Source organism: Sesamum indicum, linkage group LG1 (genome assembly GCF_026168435.1).
Source record: "Sesamum indicum cultivar Baizhima isolate 11 linkage group LG1, ASM2616843v1, whole genome shotgun sequence".
NCBI lineage: Eukaryota > Viridiplantae > Streptophyta > Magnoliopsida > Lamiales > Pedaliaceae > Sesamum > Sesamum indicum.
Window position 1 is genome coordinate 15,248,360 of NC_142657.1, and position 18,349 is coordinate 15,266,708.

Here is an 18,349-nt window from a genome sequence, read left to right on the forward strand (position 1 = left end):
TTATATAATTTTGATCAAATTCTCAAACTCTTTATTTTTTATTTTTTTGAATTGTAAAAAAATATCGCATAGTTTAGAGACCTCTTTCGAGTAAACAAAATTGTGGAATAATTCTGAGAGACACTCAAAATGGCTCAATTACAATGTAATTGAAGATTTGATCTTTCTGTTAAAATTTAGTTGCTGTCCTCAAGTAATTTTCTTATTCTATATTTTTCATGATTTTTTTTATTATTTTGAGATGTTTGGACTTTTTATTTTGGTTGTTTTTTACATTTTTGCTCGCACAACCTTCCTTAAAAGTTTAATTCATGCAGACAACACATCATAGTTTCTAAAATTACATATACATTCATTAATATTTATTATCGTCCTATGTGTAATCTTAAAATTTTATGGCATCACCAACTTCAATGTGTTAATAAAACCATACATTTTAAATTCATTGTTAGTATAAATTCATAAAAGTATTTCTAAAAATTTCACAATATTTATACAAACTCATCTAAATATGTCTAATTTACTTATCTTAAAACTGTATTTCAAAACGAGATAAAATGTTGCTAAATCGTTGCCATTCTACTAATAATTATTGTAAATTGCTTCCATCTAAATCTTTACCATTTAACATCCCAATTGCGAGTACCACTTACATTTTAATTTCATATCCTTTATCTTATGTTTGGAAAAATTAATGAGTAATTTGGAAAATTTAATGAATTAGGTTGCGTGGTTATGATGATAGTAGGAATTGTATTTCGCATCAGGTTTGGCCGAACAAGAAGTCAACTTAAATTTCTTACATTTTAGAATAAAACATTAGTACAAGAGTAAAAACACAGGAGAAAAGATAATAATCCAGATTGATATTTAATACTATAGACTTATTAAAATTTGAATCCGGAAATATAGTTCCGTATGTGGTCGTTATTTTATGACTAAATATTAAACTGTAAAAGTCTAATTGTAAAATAGGAAAACAGTAAGAACAAATGCCATAGTTAAATTTTCAGTCCATCTTCAAATTTCAACAGTTCATAGGACAAAACTTGATCCACAAATTCATACCATACCAGTTCAATCTCAAGGCACCTATTCTCCTGATATCATCTGCAAAATAGCAAATCAAAAGTATCACACACAAAATCAGAACTTGTAAAGGAGAATTTGAATTAAGAATAAATCATTTGGCAAAACAGGAAAAACTATGGCAACAATATTAGCTCATGATGTGCAAAATTGCCATTCATGTTTTCTCCACGCCACAAGAAAGCATATTAGCCAATATTACCTTAAAGATATCACCAAACATTCCTGGCATGGCATTTCTACGTTGTACTCCATAAAACTTCTCCGCCACCTCATCAAGCAACTAATGCATGAGGCCATCAACACAAACATGTAATTACCAATCAAGTGATTCACAGGGTAAATAGAAAGATAGGTGAGAGGGGGAAGAATTGAGAATTGCATACTTCATTAAAAATAGGTTCTCTGTCTATACTTGACTTGTAACGCTGTCTCAACATGTTGAAAAGAGGCAAAGCATCTCTCTCCAACCTGCATTACATGTGGAAACGATAAACACAGCTATGGTTTCTAGGCACCATTGAAAATCTGGAAAATTCCAGTCGAATCTTTTGTTGCATATATTATGAGTACATTAAAATTATAATCTGTACTCAAGAAAATACGAGAAAGAAATCAAGGGAACTGACGTCTTTAGAAGATAATTGATAAGCTGCATTAATTCTGATCGAGGAAAATCAACCTCTCGAACTTGCACTTGCTTCTTCATCTCATCCATAAGGACATTGGCATCTCTCAGATTACCTAGAGCTAGATACCTAGATGGGAGAAAAGCATGTTTAATTTAAGCAAAGAGGCATAATCACAAATCTTCTGGTGAAGAATAAATCTCTAGGAGGTTACAAAACAATGAAGAATTGATTTAGTTCTATAAGCAAGTGAGAGCAAATAGCTACAGTAACAATCTTGAGTCGATATTTACCGCAAGAACATAAAAATGACATGAGAAACATAAGGTCAGGTTCCTACAACCCATATTTGTTAAAGGAGCACGAACACATCACGGCACAAAGGTGCCCTTTGAAGTACGGCGATATATGCATAAATAAATTATATTCTCATACATTAAAATCTTTAACATCAATATTACACAAACAATTAAATACAAATATTAGAAATTGCATTAATCATTATACCATAAAAGAAATATATAAAACAACTAGTGAGGGATTTTCTCATCCTTTTTTGCTTTCTTTTCTATTTTTCTTTTACTTTTTCCATACTTTCTTCTGAAAAAAAAAAAGTTAGAAGGTTTGGAAAACCCTACATTTTTCTGTCACTTTCTTTAAATTTATATTCCTTTTTCTTTTCTTTTCTTTTCTCTTTTTTTTTCCTCTTCTCTATTCCTCAGACCCTAATTCTCCTGATTTTCTAAAACCCTAGTTTTGCACCAGGCCACCTTTGTGCATGTACCCCCCACCCTACGCTATAGTCAGTGGAACTATCAGGAGTTTCTATAAGCAAATGAGAGCAAATAGATGCAGTAATATCCTAAGACAACATTTAAATGAGTGCTTTCAGGAATATCGGGAATATATGTAATTAGAAGGATAGTTTACAACATTTGGAAGTAAATTTTACATAGCAATGTGACAGGTCAGGAGAAGGAACAAATAGATAATGAGTACGAATAGATAACGAGTACGAAATAGATAATGAAATTCAACTTAAACAAATAGATAACAAGTGCAAAAAAACCAAGGAACAAAATTACAAGGTAATTTAAGGTTACTTCCATTTTTTTTAGTTTTATAAAGATGTCTAAGACTCTAAGCTTTGCAGATATTTGCCCCTCAGACCCTATAAACATAGCGGGAGCTTCCAGCCCTCTTATACTTGGTCTACTAAATAAAAGCAGAAAACAAATTACTCATAGTATAATGGTGGCCACATAATGAAATTACAAACAAGATTTATTATATGCAATTGTGTGTCATCCCTTAACTCCAATTGCATGTATGGATAAGTATTGAATTCAAATGTAAAAATCGAATGCCAATCATAAAGATGTAAAATTAAATTCTACTCCGACATAGTCTAAATGGCATGATTGTAGCATTTATATAACTCGTCTCTTAGCATAAAACAACTATACATGCGTTCTGAAACAAAACAAAAACAACTGTGTCAAACTTGCTTCATTAGTAAGCTTTTTGTATGTACTAAAGTTGACACAAGAATCAATATCTAGAATTTAACAAATTGCGTCTCATATTTATCAATAAATGCATTCTCAACCCATTAACAAGCATGTAAAGTTACATATTCATTCTCTAGATTAGCGGCAACTTAATCTTAAATTGTCAGAACACCGAAACGCATTAACCAAAATTTTTTAATCAAGGTCAATAAATTTTATTTTAAGCTAATTGATTACAGACTAGAGGCAAACTTATAAAACACATGACACATAAGAGCACATACATTTAGATCTATGTGCCATCGAACTCTTGATGTGGCATAACCAAAGGACTCTTCGCACATATAAGTACCTATTCCACATATTTACCAGCAACTGGAAACTGAGCCTATAAGGTACTTGAGGCCAATCAAGGAGCATGCAGCTAGGGAAATGGTTGGCTATGAACTGAAACTATATGGCAAAAATGTATTGATCAGTTTTGCCAATAAAAAGAAATTTGGACCAGGAGAACTCATAATAGCAATTATTTTTTCTATTCTGGCTCCAAAGTACTTACATCAAGACTGCACGTGCAACGGCAAGATCATCTTCACCTGGATAACACTGCATGTGTAAAGTTGTAAAATAGATCAATATCAGAAATGACACAGAAACCAGTCACAAGAGTTAATACGAAACACAATTTGGAGACATCATGGCACTGTAGATGATCACACATCTTCCAACAGAAGCATCCCAAACGCTTATTCTCATATAACTATTTTCATATTTCAAAAGATAATGTGCTTAGTATATTCCAAAGAGGCACCTTCTTGCAAGCAATAATTTATAGAAGTAGGCCAAAACATGAAAAACTATTTTTCCACTATAATATGAAAACAGTAGATACGTCAATCAGTTACATGAAGTTCACAATTCAGGAACTATGTTTAAATTGAGAAGTAGGAGGATGGACCTTGCCCATGAAATTGACTAGAGATGAAGCAAACTTCTTCGGATTCTTCCCCCGAACAAAATGATATGACACTTTGGCCATATCCTGTAATAGTAGATAAGAACTTACAGCACAGTGAAGAATCTTAGCAATAAATACAAAATGAACCATAGGCTCCGGAATGGTGGATTTTAATGCCAATATATTTGTAATGGACACACAAATACAGTGACAAAAAAGTATGACAATATAAAATACAAGAGATAATATCACATCTCTAGCGGTGAAATCTTGTACTTAGATTGATAATCATTACAAAGAGGGGCGGAGGGGGCTTGAAAAGGGGGAAATAGAATACTGTATTTCATGGAATTCCTAAAATGATCTGATTAGCACATGGATAAAAGTCTGGTTGAGAAAATCAACTACCTACTTGCAACAGATAGTAAATCCAACCTTTTGTATTGTTGCAGCCAAACTTTTAGACCAAAATGTACTTTATCTCCCATTGATAGAAGAAATCGTTGAGGGAGCAGAATGGGACAAATAGGTTAAGTAGAAAGCTTTTGAAGAAAACAATGGCTAGGCAAAGACAAAAATTAGAAGTACAGGCCCAAAAAAATACTAATAATAAAAACAGATTAGTTTAAACTGAGTGGGGAAGCTTTTGGGAAGGTTAAAAAATGAAAGTCTTCTTCCAACATAAGAAATTCTTCCAATAATTCCGAGTCGAATCTTTTCAAAAAAGGACGTGGAACACTTTAATGTTTCCGAGCCATCCTTCTAGCAAAAGAAAGGCGAAGCATATACTTTATCATTACAGACTCTCTTTGTTGGAAGATCCACTACAATAACAAGAAAGAAAGATGATTTTAAAGATGATAGAAAGTATGATCTCCTAGAGATATGCCATAGTTTCTCTAAATAGCATGAACATTATAATAAGACATACCAATTCAGGAGACTCTGAGGATAAGTAATCAGCTAGCATGTCATGAATTTCAGGAGATCCATTCCTGTGTGCTCCAAATTCAATAGACCACCTGTAGAGAAGAGAAACAAATTTGTTAGTGCATTTCAGGCTAAGTAACAATAAGCATAACATCACAAATGTTAGGCACCAAATCTTTCATTTCTAGCATATTGCAAACTACAATGAAGTTCCATAAAACCATAATTTCATAGTAGGACACAAGTGCATTCACAGGATGGAATTTTAATAAGTATTACTCACAATAAATTACCTTGTCAACCTTCAATCCTGCTTCAATTCTACCCCTTATCAAACACCTGCACTCTTTTCCTGGTCAGCAGGAATTCAAGCATATACTTCATCTCCTAAACCGCTCACGTTCTTTTTCATTTATGCCTTCCCTTTTGCCAGTAGAAAACTAGCTCTAGAGTGTTCCCTACATGGCACTAGAATAAACACCTTCCATCCAACAAAATTTAGTCGATGCAACCCTTGATTCAGTGATCTATCATAAATCACAAATCTGGTTCAACATGAGAAGTTCTCAAAGAAGAACTTAATGGGCTTAGGAATCCTTATCTTTCCAGCTATAGATATTAATGTGCAATTATAATTAATGAATTGATCTGCTGCTGGGAACAGAAATTGACAGAATACTGAAAGAATGATCATGAGCACATCTTTTTCTGGCAGCTTGCCAAATGAAAGAAATTTGAGTATTTAGACCATTTGTTGTCACCCTTATAAGATACTTAAGCCTTTCGAAATAATCCAACCGAAGTCAACTTGCCATTGGCCCTCGGCCATCCATTACCAGACTTCTGAATGGAAAGTAGGGGAAAGAGTTTCCAGATTAATATGATCACATTAGTAAGCTTATGTGATCAGCTTATATTCATCTTTTCTGATACAGTTGTAGTGTATTTCTACATGATCAGCTTATGCATGAATATAGATGAAACCACAGCCACGAAATTAACCATGTCTAAGAAAGCTTTCTCACATTCGATAATCATCACGATATGAACTTGAGAAGGGACATTGTTTTTTTGTCCTTTCTTAGTCAAATGTTGATGGTGCACAGTGACATTTCATATTTTACCAACATGCTGGATCAAATTTGCACTTCCACAAGGGGTCTGGTTGAGAAGTCTATAATTTCATAATTTTTCTGGAATCTTGTGTTCCCTCCGGATAATTTACCGAACTGAACCTAGACTTTTGGTTCAGTACAGTTTTACAGAATGATCACCCCTAGTGGATTGTTTCCAATATGGTGAAATCAACAATACCATGATCAGCTGATTTCACGTTTGTCACAAGCACCCAGAAGTCTTTTAAGTCTCATTTACTGTTTACAATCATGCACCCAGAAGTCTTTTAAGTCCCATTTACTGTTTACAATTATATTCTTTAGCCTGTAATTAACATAACCAGTTACATATTCAACCAAACATGGTACTTCCAAAGTTAACTGAGCAAGTAAACTGAACTCTCATACAAATAAATCAAAAATTAAGATGCATAGATCAGACCAGCAGCAGCACATTTTGGCTCAACATAAGAGGACTAGTTTGGTAGAATAAACAAAAACCACTTACAGCAGCATAATTAAGGAAAATTAAATACATAACTTATATGACTTAAACAAAAACCATTTACAGCAGCATAATTAAGGAAAACTAAATACATCACTTATATGACTTGTTAGTCATTATCCACAATATGAAGAGCTAGCTAAGCCTGTATCTTTGTGATAGAAAATATGGTTCAAAACCAATCCCCTCCTTGACAGTAAATTAAGTAACACTTTCGCGGTTGCACTTTTATGGATTGTCAATAGGGTTTTGACACCAATCTCTTCTTTCTCGTGTATGATTTTGTAAATTCAAGTGCTCACGATTTAAACACTAGCTTTCTGGTGCTCTCACCTCCTATCATTCAACTCCTAAAATCCTTCACATCCAATAAAAAGTCACCAGCCCATTGCCTCCCTTTTCATTCTTTGTTCTTCCTCCACCATTCACCACCAAGTCCCGCACCTAACGTCATGCTGCATCACGAGACCAAACCCCAAACCTGCTATGATGCCCACCTCCTATCCAAGATTCCCAGTCAATTCCCCTTCAAAATCCACCCCTTCAACCGTACCCTGTGACTACATTCTTCTTCCGCTCCTCCCCCGGTGTTTCCTCCACCCTCCTCCGATTCCTGCCACAATCTACAAAGTCAACCTTCACATAGCTTGCATCCCCCCCTGACAGACCCCTTCCCTATTCAAACACCCATCTGTATTCCACTATCCCCACCATGGCTGTCTTTTTCCCAAACAAATCTTATTCTTCTACATCATTTCCCCTCTAATCGTTGTTAATTCATCATGTACAAAAATCAAATAATCAGATTCCCATCTAAACCACCACCATACATGTCAACTGTGACTGGGTCGGCAAGGTCAAAGGGCTGGAGTTTACTCACACCATTTCTTGTCTAGCCTCTCCTCTTTCCTTCTGTTGCCTCATCTTTTTAACAGAATTCTATATGAGCCAAAAATCTGATAAGTTTGAGGAATGGATGGAATTCAAGAGAAATTAGGATAAATACAAAAGTTAAAATTACCGGGATTATTACCATCAGATTTGATGAATTCTTTACTATAATTATTGATTTTCATTCCTCCAAATATATTCTCTACCTTTACAGCTTTACCAATCACAAAGGTACCACGAGACAAAAAAAATAGCTACCAAATGCAAACTCAATCATCAAAAAGTGGCCAGACATTTCATCATCTGTCGACATTATCATTGTGCAGGTTTTAGCATCATATTTCAATATTAAACTAAGTTTCTCTTAATTAGTCTTCAAACTTGTCCTTATTGCCTGAAAAAATCACAGTAGGAGTGACTGAAAACAGAGAGAATGAAGCAAATATCTCACTTGATAGCAGCCTTCAAAAATGATGAGCAACCTTCAGCACGTGTTTTTGCAGCTGCTAGAGCTTCAGAAAGTTGCTGCATATCATCATCATCAGCTAGGTCCAAATGTTGCGGCACAGATATCCGAGGAAACTTCTTGTATATTTTCCTGATACGATCTGCAACAGACACTCAAAATTTATGTCAATAAAACCAAATTACTAAGTTATGTCAGCATGGATAATGAATATTATGACAGCATCTGATCAAACTCAAATACTTCCCTTGTACTTGTTCACAGGTTAATGAACAAGCACTAAGAATTGATGCAAGGAAAATAAGTTGTCGACCCATGCCAAAGAAAGATTACTGAAAAAATGAAATTTAATCAAATAGTGAATATCCAGTTCAACTCAAATTCAGTATACATGGAACTTTCCGTAGCTGGAGTTGGTGGAGCTGCGGGATATAGGCAATGGGCAGCATTTGAGAAATAATTGTTATTAATCAGGTACTTTCTTATTAATTGTTTAGTGGCACACTACTGCTGATGTTGCCTTCAATCTCTATGAAGGTGGGCAGCTTAAATACGGTTCTTGTGAGGTGGCGGTCCTTCCTTTCCTTTCAAAATCTTGGTTATAACTTCTCCGCCCTAGTTCTAAAACTGAAACCATTCATTGATGGGAGACATTAAATAATGAGATTTGGGGATAGAAAACCAATCTCAAACAATATATTTTGGGGTGATGAAATATGACTTCCCTTCCCTTGAAATTTTAAAAGTATCTGCAGAACTTCCATCTCTCTTTTCTTTAACTTGTATTGCAAATAATATGGGCTAAGATTGAACTTTTGATGCCAAATTTGGAGAGTGTTGCAAGTTTATGGGGTTCATTGTCCCTAGCACTGGTGCTGTTACTGCTGCTCTATATTCTATAACAGAAAATGTTACATTACATTGATCACCAATCTACATAGGTCAATAGATATACAAGTAAAATCTAATGGAGGAAGACACTCCAATCGTATCATAATAGAGTTACTCAATCTTACAATTATGATTTGATTTCATCTAATTCCTCACAATTTAACTATGATATTATTTCCAGTCATCCTCAAATTGACACCAGAAAAATAATATAAGGGACTTCGAGAAAATCTCAGATCGTTGAAGATCCATAACAAGAGGATATATGCACATAATGCCAATACTTTAGTATAGAATAAATCCATAAAAACCATAATCAATGTGTAACCAATGAATAAAATGCATGGAATATAAGTGCTCCATTCCTCTCTGTAATTCCAAACATGAGTGTATATACCCCTCCCCTAGAGAAGCATTCAAACTTTTCCCCTCCTCTTCCCCACCCCCACGCCACCCCACCCCACCCTATATAGCACACATACCATAAGGCAACTTCTCCCCTAAAAGAAAATGAATCAATAGATAATCTAATAGTGAAATATTAGCTGCTCTATCATGTTTGAATACACCTAAATTCTTTATTTGACCCCTGAAGATCTGGGTATAGTTGTTTACAACTGCAAATGCTGCAACATATTAAATTTAATTGTGGGAATGCCAACATATGGACTAGTGCCAGTGCTGAAAGACTAAGAACTTATTCTTGAAAGAAGAAACTGACCAAAAGTGTCGTCATCATAAGGAAATTTTCCTTTAACAAGTGTTTCCACGAACAAGACAGCAAGCTCAGCCCCACATGTAACCTGAAATTGAGTTCGAACAAACTTTATCAGTGTTTACAATCAAAAGCAACATTGGATGCATAACTTATTTCATCTGTTTTACTCTCCCACACCAACGAATATCATGTAGCTTGAATTTCCAATATAAGTAAATCAAAATGACCCAATTAAAAGTTCTGCAGTATCAGAATGATTTTCCATATCAACATTTGTCAGTGACAAAATATGTCCCAAAATCATTAAATACCAGAATTTTGGATAACACATACAATAGGCTCTTACAAGGAATGGACACAAACACCTAATCCAACATAATAGAAAGATTGAGTTGTGATTTTGTTGTTGCATATGGTCATTCATTAGATAGCATGAGTCACATGCAATAAAAATGTCACAAGAGCTAATGTCTAACCTGCCCATTCTCTAATTGTATGCAAGCACCTGACTGAAGAATATCCAAAGCTTCTGAATACCTATCACTTGAAATATATCTGCAACCAATCAGAACAAACAAGATTAACATACATTAGAAAGAAGACATACTGCCAACGTTGGCAGAACTTTAAAATATGCAGACATAATGACTTTCCCCCAATATGCACAAACTAGTATGTCGTTTGAGCACCTTGATAGTTCCCTTCTTCTGTTGATAAACAGATGGACCATACCTTGCACCAAATGATTTATACATCTGCTGAGCACCATAGTAGTTGCCTTCCTCTACAACTTTCTTAATCTTTTCAATATTCTACATGTGGAGAGAAGAATCCAGAAGTCAAAAACCAAAACAAATCAAACAAATACAAGATGTCCAGATAAAGAACATATTAGATGAAAAATAGCAGCACAGATATTGGAAAGACGTCAAAAGAATGAGGAAAAAGAAAAGTAGAACCATCATACACTAACATTTACAAGCAGATAAGGTTTTAAATTGATACAGAGATTCAAGGGGAAAAACCATGAGACTCCTACCTCTTGAGCCGGTGCTAGTGCAATCCGCCTAACTCTCTCCCTCAACATGTCTGTCCTTGGTTTTGACCAAATAACAAAAGAAAATAAATAAATAAACAGATCTGTTACTTTAGAGAGCAGGTCAATCTACATAATTGAGTCCTTAATGCAAATATTTTCAGTCAACTTGAACAAGGCTTGAGGTGAGAACCACTCACTTGTATAAGAGTGAATTAAATGTTACCTGCACATCACAAGTGGTGTCAGATGATGATCAAAGATAATAAATAAGTCCATGAGTTTATTCCAAGCTCATAAACTTTTTAGCCAAAATACAAAGTTCGAATAGCCGGAAGTAAAATATGCAAATGGATATGAAGAAAAAAAATTACAAGTTAGAACTGCGAGTCTCACCTATTCTGAAATCAGTGTCTCGCCCAAAAAGAAGAATTCTCCACCATCACCGCCAATATAAGTGCTAACTTGTATACAAGAAATTTATTGCGGGATCAGAAATCTGGAATATTTAAAGCACACAGCACACTATGGCGCAAAGGTGCCCCAGGAGCCAGGGCGGATGCCTTTCCAAGTGAGGTGCAATTACATACGTACATATAAGTTTAGTATACTTGCAGAAAACAGTAATTAGAATTACATTGGCAAAATAAATATTATTTCAGTGAATCCAGCAATGTTTTTAGCATATTCTGCAATTATTTAAGCAAATTAAGCATTTATTTCAGTAAATTCAGCTAGCAAATTAAGCACTCATTTTCAGTCATTTAGCAATATTTTAGCATATTCAGCAACTTTGCAATTTATTTCAGCAAATTCAGGAGTTACATTTTAGAATTTGAGCAAAAAAAACAGAAAGATAGAACTAAAGGGCGAAAAAATGAAAAGAATAATTTCCATCTCTTGATCCATGTCAAATACCATCTCAAATTTAGTTGCATTTTCCATTATTTAATCTCCATTCTGTCTCTGATTTATCACAGTAGTCCATGTAATTTCGTCTCTCTTTGACAACACCTTCCATCTCTAAATCAACTTTAATAAATTCCTAAGTTTATTTTATTTAATTTGAATTTCTAAATCCAGATTATTAACCTACTCACTTATGGCATCAAAATACAACCAAACAATATCACTTTTAAACCAATCATACTAGACACCCATACACTATTATCCAATAGGTTATTTCCATAACCAACAACAACAAACCAAGTCATAAACATAATCCAACAGGTCATTTCTATAACCAACAATAATCAAGCCAAGTCATAAAATCATCCAACAAACCAAAGGAACAAATCCAGCAAATAAGTCTAACAATCCAACTAAGTTGTTTGTTGGTCTAACAATTTTGATCCTCTAGTTCAAACGAATACTTCCCCAACTAAAAATCTATACCAATTTAAATGTATCCTGATGAGCCTCTCACCACTATGAAATGCAATGTTGAATCTGATTAGTGCTACCAATTAATAACTTTATAACTGGCAAGAAAAAGAGAATGATGAAAAGCTATTCTTTTTATAACAACAAAACTGCAGCCATATCCTGTTAATGCTTGGTTTATAGTTAATTACGTTATATCTATTTAAATAAAACATTTTTAACAAGCATATCTTAGTCAAAGGAAGACAATAGTTCTTCCATACAAATAATGCATATTATTTCATGATGTTCTGACTTCACTAATTTGTTCACTCTTTCACATATTCTTCTTTTAGTTATTTTGTGATGTTTTTACTTCACTAATTTGTTAACTCTATCACATATTTTCTTTTTCCTTTCTTCTTTCCTTCTCTCTAGAAATGTATTCATTCTCTGAAAATTGGACAAAAGAGTAGCTGCTGGGGGTCTAGCCAATATGCTACTGTGTCATTATGCTGCAGAAGAGTGTGAATACAACATAGTTTATCAACTTCTCACAGCTCTCTCACCTTACCAATATCTCTTTTTATAGTCAAAAATGTCTCATGGTTGATTTAATGATAAATCAAAAGCAATATAAATATGTAATTTTCAGAAGATTTTAGAAATTCAGCGACAGGCACAATCATGCGATACATAATAAATCTTCTTTGTATTACTATAAGGATGGTCTTAATTATCTTTGGCCACAAAATACTGACCCTCAAGAATATCCAGTTTTGTGATAATTACAGTTACAGATATTCTGTTTATGATGTTGTATCTACTGTATGACAAATCTGATGTGTATCTACTATATGATACATGCATTTCAGCAGGCTTGAAACCTAACATAGTCCCCTTCATCTAATTTAATACTTTGAAATTGTCCAAAAAGAAAGAATAAAAAATACATTTAAACAACTTATATACTCAAAACCTATAGTCATGGTACTCATACAGCATCATAGTCCCGCATTATTCTATTTCCATTCCCCTGATACACTGTTTTCCTATTGTGGGTTTCTCTATTCTCATTGGTTCTGCTTTTCCTGTTTTTATATTCACCGACTCAGATTATTTGCTTGGGAGTGGCATCTTGAACATCTTCACAGACCAGAAAATTTTACTTTTGACTTGCCAAATCATACTACGTATGCGTCTTCTTGTGTGTATATACAGTGCTGCCTGTCTGTGTAAAATGAGCAGAAGCCGAACACCACTATGTTAAGAGGCTCCAAAACAGCAGCAAGTAAAAGAAGAAAGAATCACTAAGTAATTTCTAACAAGGTTCTGAACTGGAAGCCGAAGAACAGAAATCCGCAATATGGACAAGAAACTGCACATACTAAACAGAGGTACACGGAAACATAGAGCAACAGATCTAACAACAAGGAAGAAAAAAATCAGTACCATATATCGCACTGAATCTATTCAGACAGCAAGTCAGAAGTCTAATACCTGCAAATTGAGTGTTTTGTGGAAAATAGTGGGGATGAAAAATTATAATCCTTTCGGCTGGAAAAAGGGAAAACTCAAATCCTTAGACACCGAGCGAAAGAAAGACGATCAATGATTTGGAGACTCACCAGTCGCGTCGCCAATGAGAGACGATGAATGCGCCGGCGAGAGGAAAAAGTTGAGGTTAGGATTCAGCGTTTTCTCCCTTAATTATACGGCTTTTCCATTGTTCTTTATTTCTCTCTCCCTCTTTCTCTTGTTTTTCTTTTTTCTCGAAATAAATTTTTGGAATAATTGATTAATGATCTATTCACACAAATTCTTGTCTTTTTCTTAATAACACTAAACGTGGTGACACACGCGCATAATTTTTAATAATATTTTTATTTTATTAAAATTTATAATTTATTTTTTTATGTTAAAATTCATTATTAATTTACAACCTCACATATTAAATTGACTGATACCACTTTGTAATGCAATAATGATCTCAAATTAAATTAAAGTTAACACTTTATACAATATATGTTATATTGATAATAATGATTGTATATACGTACAAGAGAAAAATTAATATATTATTTTAATTTTAATTAACAATAAGCTTAAACAAAATAGGAGTAATTAAGTTTAATTTTTAAGTACATATAGTTGCATATAATTAATTTTTTAAAGGAATTTGATTAAGTAGTTAATTTAACATAAATGGAGAAGAATTTTGAGATTATATTAATTTGATTTTGTATGTCACTTCGACACACTCTGTCACAACCCATCCTCTTCTCCTGTTGTCACTTCATTTAACCATGCATATTTGGACTTTGTAGCATCACTTTCTCTTTTGTAGGAGCCCAAAACTTATGGGCGCTTCCACTATTGCTCATTGGGTTGAAGCCATGAAGGAGCTGCAGGTCCTTGAACAAGTCATTAGCTGCAAATAGGTCTTCAAGGTTAAGCTTAAAGATGATGGTTCTCTGGAACGTTATAAAGTAAGGTTGGTGGCAAAGGGATACACACAGGTAGAAGCCGTAAATTACATTGAACGTTTTTCTCTTTATCGCTAAGCAATCACAGTGCGTTTATTCTGGGCCATAGCCACCGCCAAGCATTGGCCTTTGCATGAAATTGACATTAATAATGCCTTCCTCTATGGGTATTTGGACAAAGAAATTACATGCAAGCTCCTGGTGGATATGCTATTGCTCCTACTCATGTGTGTCATCTTCGCCATTCCCCATACGACCTTAAGCAAACCTCGCGCCAGTGGAACTTGGAATTCACACTAAGCTTAGAATGGTTTGGTTTTCATCAATCCAGTCATGACCATTGGTTGTTTATTAAGGGCCTAGGTTCTGATTTCATTGGTCTCCTCGTCTACATGGATGACGTCCTTATAATGGTTCCTACTGTCACTTTAATTTCTCAAGTTAAAGCTTACTTGGACAATGCCTTTTCCATCAAAGACTTGGGTTCAGCTCGCTATTTTTTGGGTCTACAAATAGCTTGTTCTGATCTTGGCACATCACTCAGTCTAAATACATTCAAGATATCCTTGATTGTGGTTTACAACTAGCAAAATCCACTGGCACTCCCTTGCCACAGAGAGTGAAGTTGCATTCTTCTTCTGATGGTTTCTTGATGATCCAAAACCTTTTCACAGTTTAGTGGGCAAGCTTCTCTACCTTGGGTTTTACACGCTCTGACATTTTTCATAGGGTGCAACAGCTTAGTTAATTCCTCCAGAAACCTTGTGTTGCTATTGGCATGCTGCCCTCCACATGGTACGTTATTTGAAGGGTTCCTCTGATAAAGGCCAATCTTTTCCTTTTTCCACATACTTCACTCTTAATGCTTTTTGTGATGCGGATTGGGGATCATGCCTTGACATCAGGCATTCTCTTTCAGGCTTTTGTTTATTCCTTGGTAAGACCCTTATATCCTAGAAAACCAAGAAGCATTGCATAGTCTCATGTTCTTCAACTGAGGCTAAATATCGTAGTATGACGACCATCGTTTGTGAATTGAAATGGGTTACTTATTTGCTGCATGACTTTAGTATCCCTGTCGCTTCTCCTATCCCCTTCCATTGTGATAATCAAATTGCATTATATATTATGGCAAGTCCCATTTTTCATGAACGCACCAAACATCTAGACATTAATTGTCACATTGTTCGTGATTACTATAAGAATGGTTTTATTTTTTCAGTTTTTGTTCGCTGTAAGGATCAATTGGCGGATTTGTTCACTAAGTCCATGTCTACTGTTGCATTCGCCTCCTTATCATCCAAGTTGGGCTTGTTCGTTGGTTTTCCAAGTCTAACTTGTGGGGTTCAGACTCCAAGCTAATTGATCGCCTGGTGTTACAGAACAAAGAAGAACATATTTCAGCAGAACGTTAGACATTCAAAGGAAGAAAACACGCGTTTTTTATCTACACTTTTATTAGTATAAACGCGACTTTAGTTGGCTGAGCTGGAAAAGTGTTAGTTAAATATAGTTAGTTTGTTAGACAGTTTTCTTCATCTTTCAGTCCTGTAGTTAACGACGAAGCGTACACATTTTGTTCACACAGATGAATAAGAATTACTTACGAGCTCGAACTCCCACTCTTGAACCTTGCTGCAAGGTGCCAAGCTCTCGTATTTGTCCCTTACCCACAGATCTGACGAAGCCCAACCATGTCCCTTTCTAAATCTTGAATTTCCGTTGGAACTCTAATGATGCCAATAGTTCAGGAGAAGTCCTCATTCACTAGGTGGGACTTTTTCTCTCGAAGAGGCAACTTGGGAGAAACTGTCTGAATTCCTTAAGCTTTAACCTAACTCCATCCTTATGGACAAGGCTGTCTTGGTGAAATAGAGTGATGAAACTACTAGGCCCAAAAGGCTTATTAAGACGCCAACTCGTTATGCCGATTAAAGATGACAGTAGGAAATAAATGGGCTACGGCTATATGGTTTTCTGAATTTTGATATATGCGTGGGTATGAACAATCCTAGGATCCTTCTTTTTAATTAAGAAAAGCAATTGTACCCATAGATTTAACTCTGTCATAACTTTTACTAGAGTTCCTACCAAGAAGATGTGAAGGTATATTAGTATTAGCTTTCCTACGACTATATTTAAATAGTCTTGAGATGTTTTAAATCAAGTGACGACCCCTAGGCCCTAATCAATCACACCAATGGATCATACTTTGACGGAAGAAACGAGGCATATATACGTACGGGTGTGCATGGAACACGTAATGTGCCAAACTAGTAGACATGTAGCGTAGGTGTTGGAATATGAATTCCAATTTGGTGATCGATGTTGATTTTTATTAAACAGTATGTGACATTATATGAATGTGTGATTAATACGTGTTTTTTTAATTAAAAAATATGATTAAATTAGACTATACTGTAAAAATAAGGTTGCATATACATATATATATATATATATATATTATATGTGTGAATGTGATATTAGTATATGGGTATTCACATTGTGATATTTCACTATTTGATGACATCTATCAAATTGCAACTCTCTGCATGGGACATATATATTGTATTAACTATAGTGGCACGCAGTTTTTGTACACACATAGTTAGATACAATATAGATATTACAAAATACAAAATTTTAAAAACAAAAAACAATAAAAGTGAATCAAGTAATTAATGTGAGTGAAAGCGGAGGGTAATTAAGATAAAATATATTTACAGTTAAAAGACGACGTGGAATAATAATTGTATTGGTATAAGTATTTAAGGGTGTTATTGATATTTTTAAAAAAAATTAGTATTACGGTGCCATAAATTATCAATTATAAGTGAGAAGTGGCTTTTAATTTTTACTAGCCACCATGGCATGCAATATTTATACGCATATAATCAGATCATTAATTAACACTAGGGGGGTTTTGAAAATGTAAATCATTACATGTCTTAAAATTGATCAAGTTATTAACATGAGAGAAAATGGAGAATAAATAAATATGATAGCGGTTAAAAAATGAGGTGTATTATTTAAAATATATAAGTAGTTATATTGATACAAATATTTAAGGGTTTAATTGATAATTAAAATTTGATATTATGGTATCATAAATAGTCAGTTGTGAGTGAGAAATAACTTACTTTTTTATATATTATAGATAAAACAAAAAATAAAATGAGGGTTTAGTATAATTGGTCCCTTGAGTTTTTAGTAAAATTATTTTAATTTTTTAAGTTCATTTCTTGACGTTCAACGTCCTCATAATTTTTGTTTCAATTTTGTCTTTCTGGTCATTTTCGTACAAAAATTGTGGCCAGATTTGGACTTTCTAGAGGGTAGATGATCAATTTAAGTGTATTTTTCTCATTTTAATCCCTTTTTAGGCGAAAGGAACTTTTTGTTTTTTTATGTTTTTGTATGGCGAATATGATAAAATTATTTTATATGAATAGTGAAAATTTTGAAATTCTTGTAAATATAATAATAACATATTGCTTAATTTAAAATAATATTTTTTTTTCATTTTCTAAAAGTAAAAAAAATCAACAAGAATAATTATTAAAATAGTAACATTTTTGGTGTAGAGATGTGAATAAATATTGTTGATGTGGAAAAGCAAGGGGAGAGAGAACCCTATTGCCTTTCATGCACTAGCTAGCATTCATGAATGCTCATTAATTCTTTACAGATGACTCCATTATCATCTCTCCCTCTCTCAACCAAGTCATGCACCTATATATATGATACTGGGCGCCATTTTAT

General features: G+C 34.1%; 1 protein-coding gene across 21 annotated transcripts; it reads right to left on the reverse strand.

Annotated features, from left to right (window-relative positions):
• Positions 1-846: 846 nt before the first annotated feature.
• On the reverse strand, positions 847-13,886 carry LOC105162506 (golgi-to-ER traffic-like protein). 21 transcript variants are annotated; one of them, XM_011080555.3, is made up of 16 exons: positions 13,730-13,885; positions 13,554-13,601; positions 11,136-11,199; positions 10,940-10,965; positions 10,743-10,792; positions 10,436-10,515; positions 10,180-10,258; positions 9,707-9,788; positions 8,080-8,236; positions 5,119-5,209; positions 4,188-4,271; positions 3,789-3,835; positions 1,719-1,847; positions 1,476-1,560; positions 1,292-1,372; positions 847-1,110 (listed from the first exon to the last, which is right to left on the reverse strand). In XM_011080555.3, exons 5-16 carry the CDS (start codon positions 10,788-10,790, stop codon positions 1,093-1,095), a joined length of 981 nt encoding a protein of 326 aa, XP_011078857.1. In that variant the 5' UTR covers positions 10,791-10,792; positions 10,940-10,965; positions 11,136-11,199; positions 13,554-13,601; positions 13,730-13,885; the 3' UTR covers positions 847-1,092. The 21 variants fall into 21 exon arrangements, with proteins under 21 accessions (XP_011078857.1, XP_020551725.1, XP_020551695.1 ...); XM_020696066.2 differs by having other exon boundaries at positions 10,743-10,797; XM_020696036.2 differs by having other exon boundaries at positions 11,136-11,203.
• Positions 13,887-18,349: the final 4,463 nt, after the last annotated feature.

Bases quoted from the DNA above. Each gene is read 5' to 3' on its own strand.
- LOC105162506 (XM_020696072.2), bottom strand. From the start codon at position 10,790: ATGTTGAGGGAGAGAGTTAGGCGGATTGCACTAGCACCGGCTCAAGAG. The intron at 5,210-8,079 runs GTGAGATATTTG...TCTTCTCTACAG, and splicing joins TTTTTGAAGGCTGCTATCAA to GTGGTCTATTGAATTTGGAG. The intron at 3,836-4,187 runs GTCCATCCTCCT...TTACACATGCAG, and splicing joins TAGTCAATTTCATGGGCAAG to TGTTATCCAGGTGAAGATGA.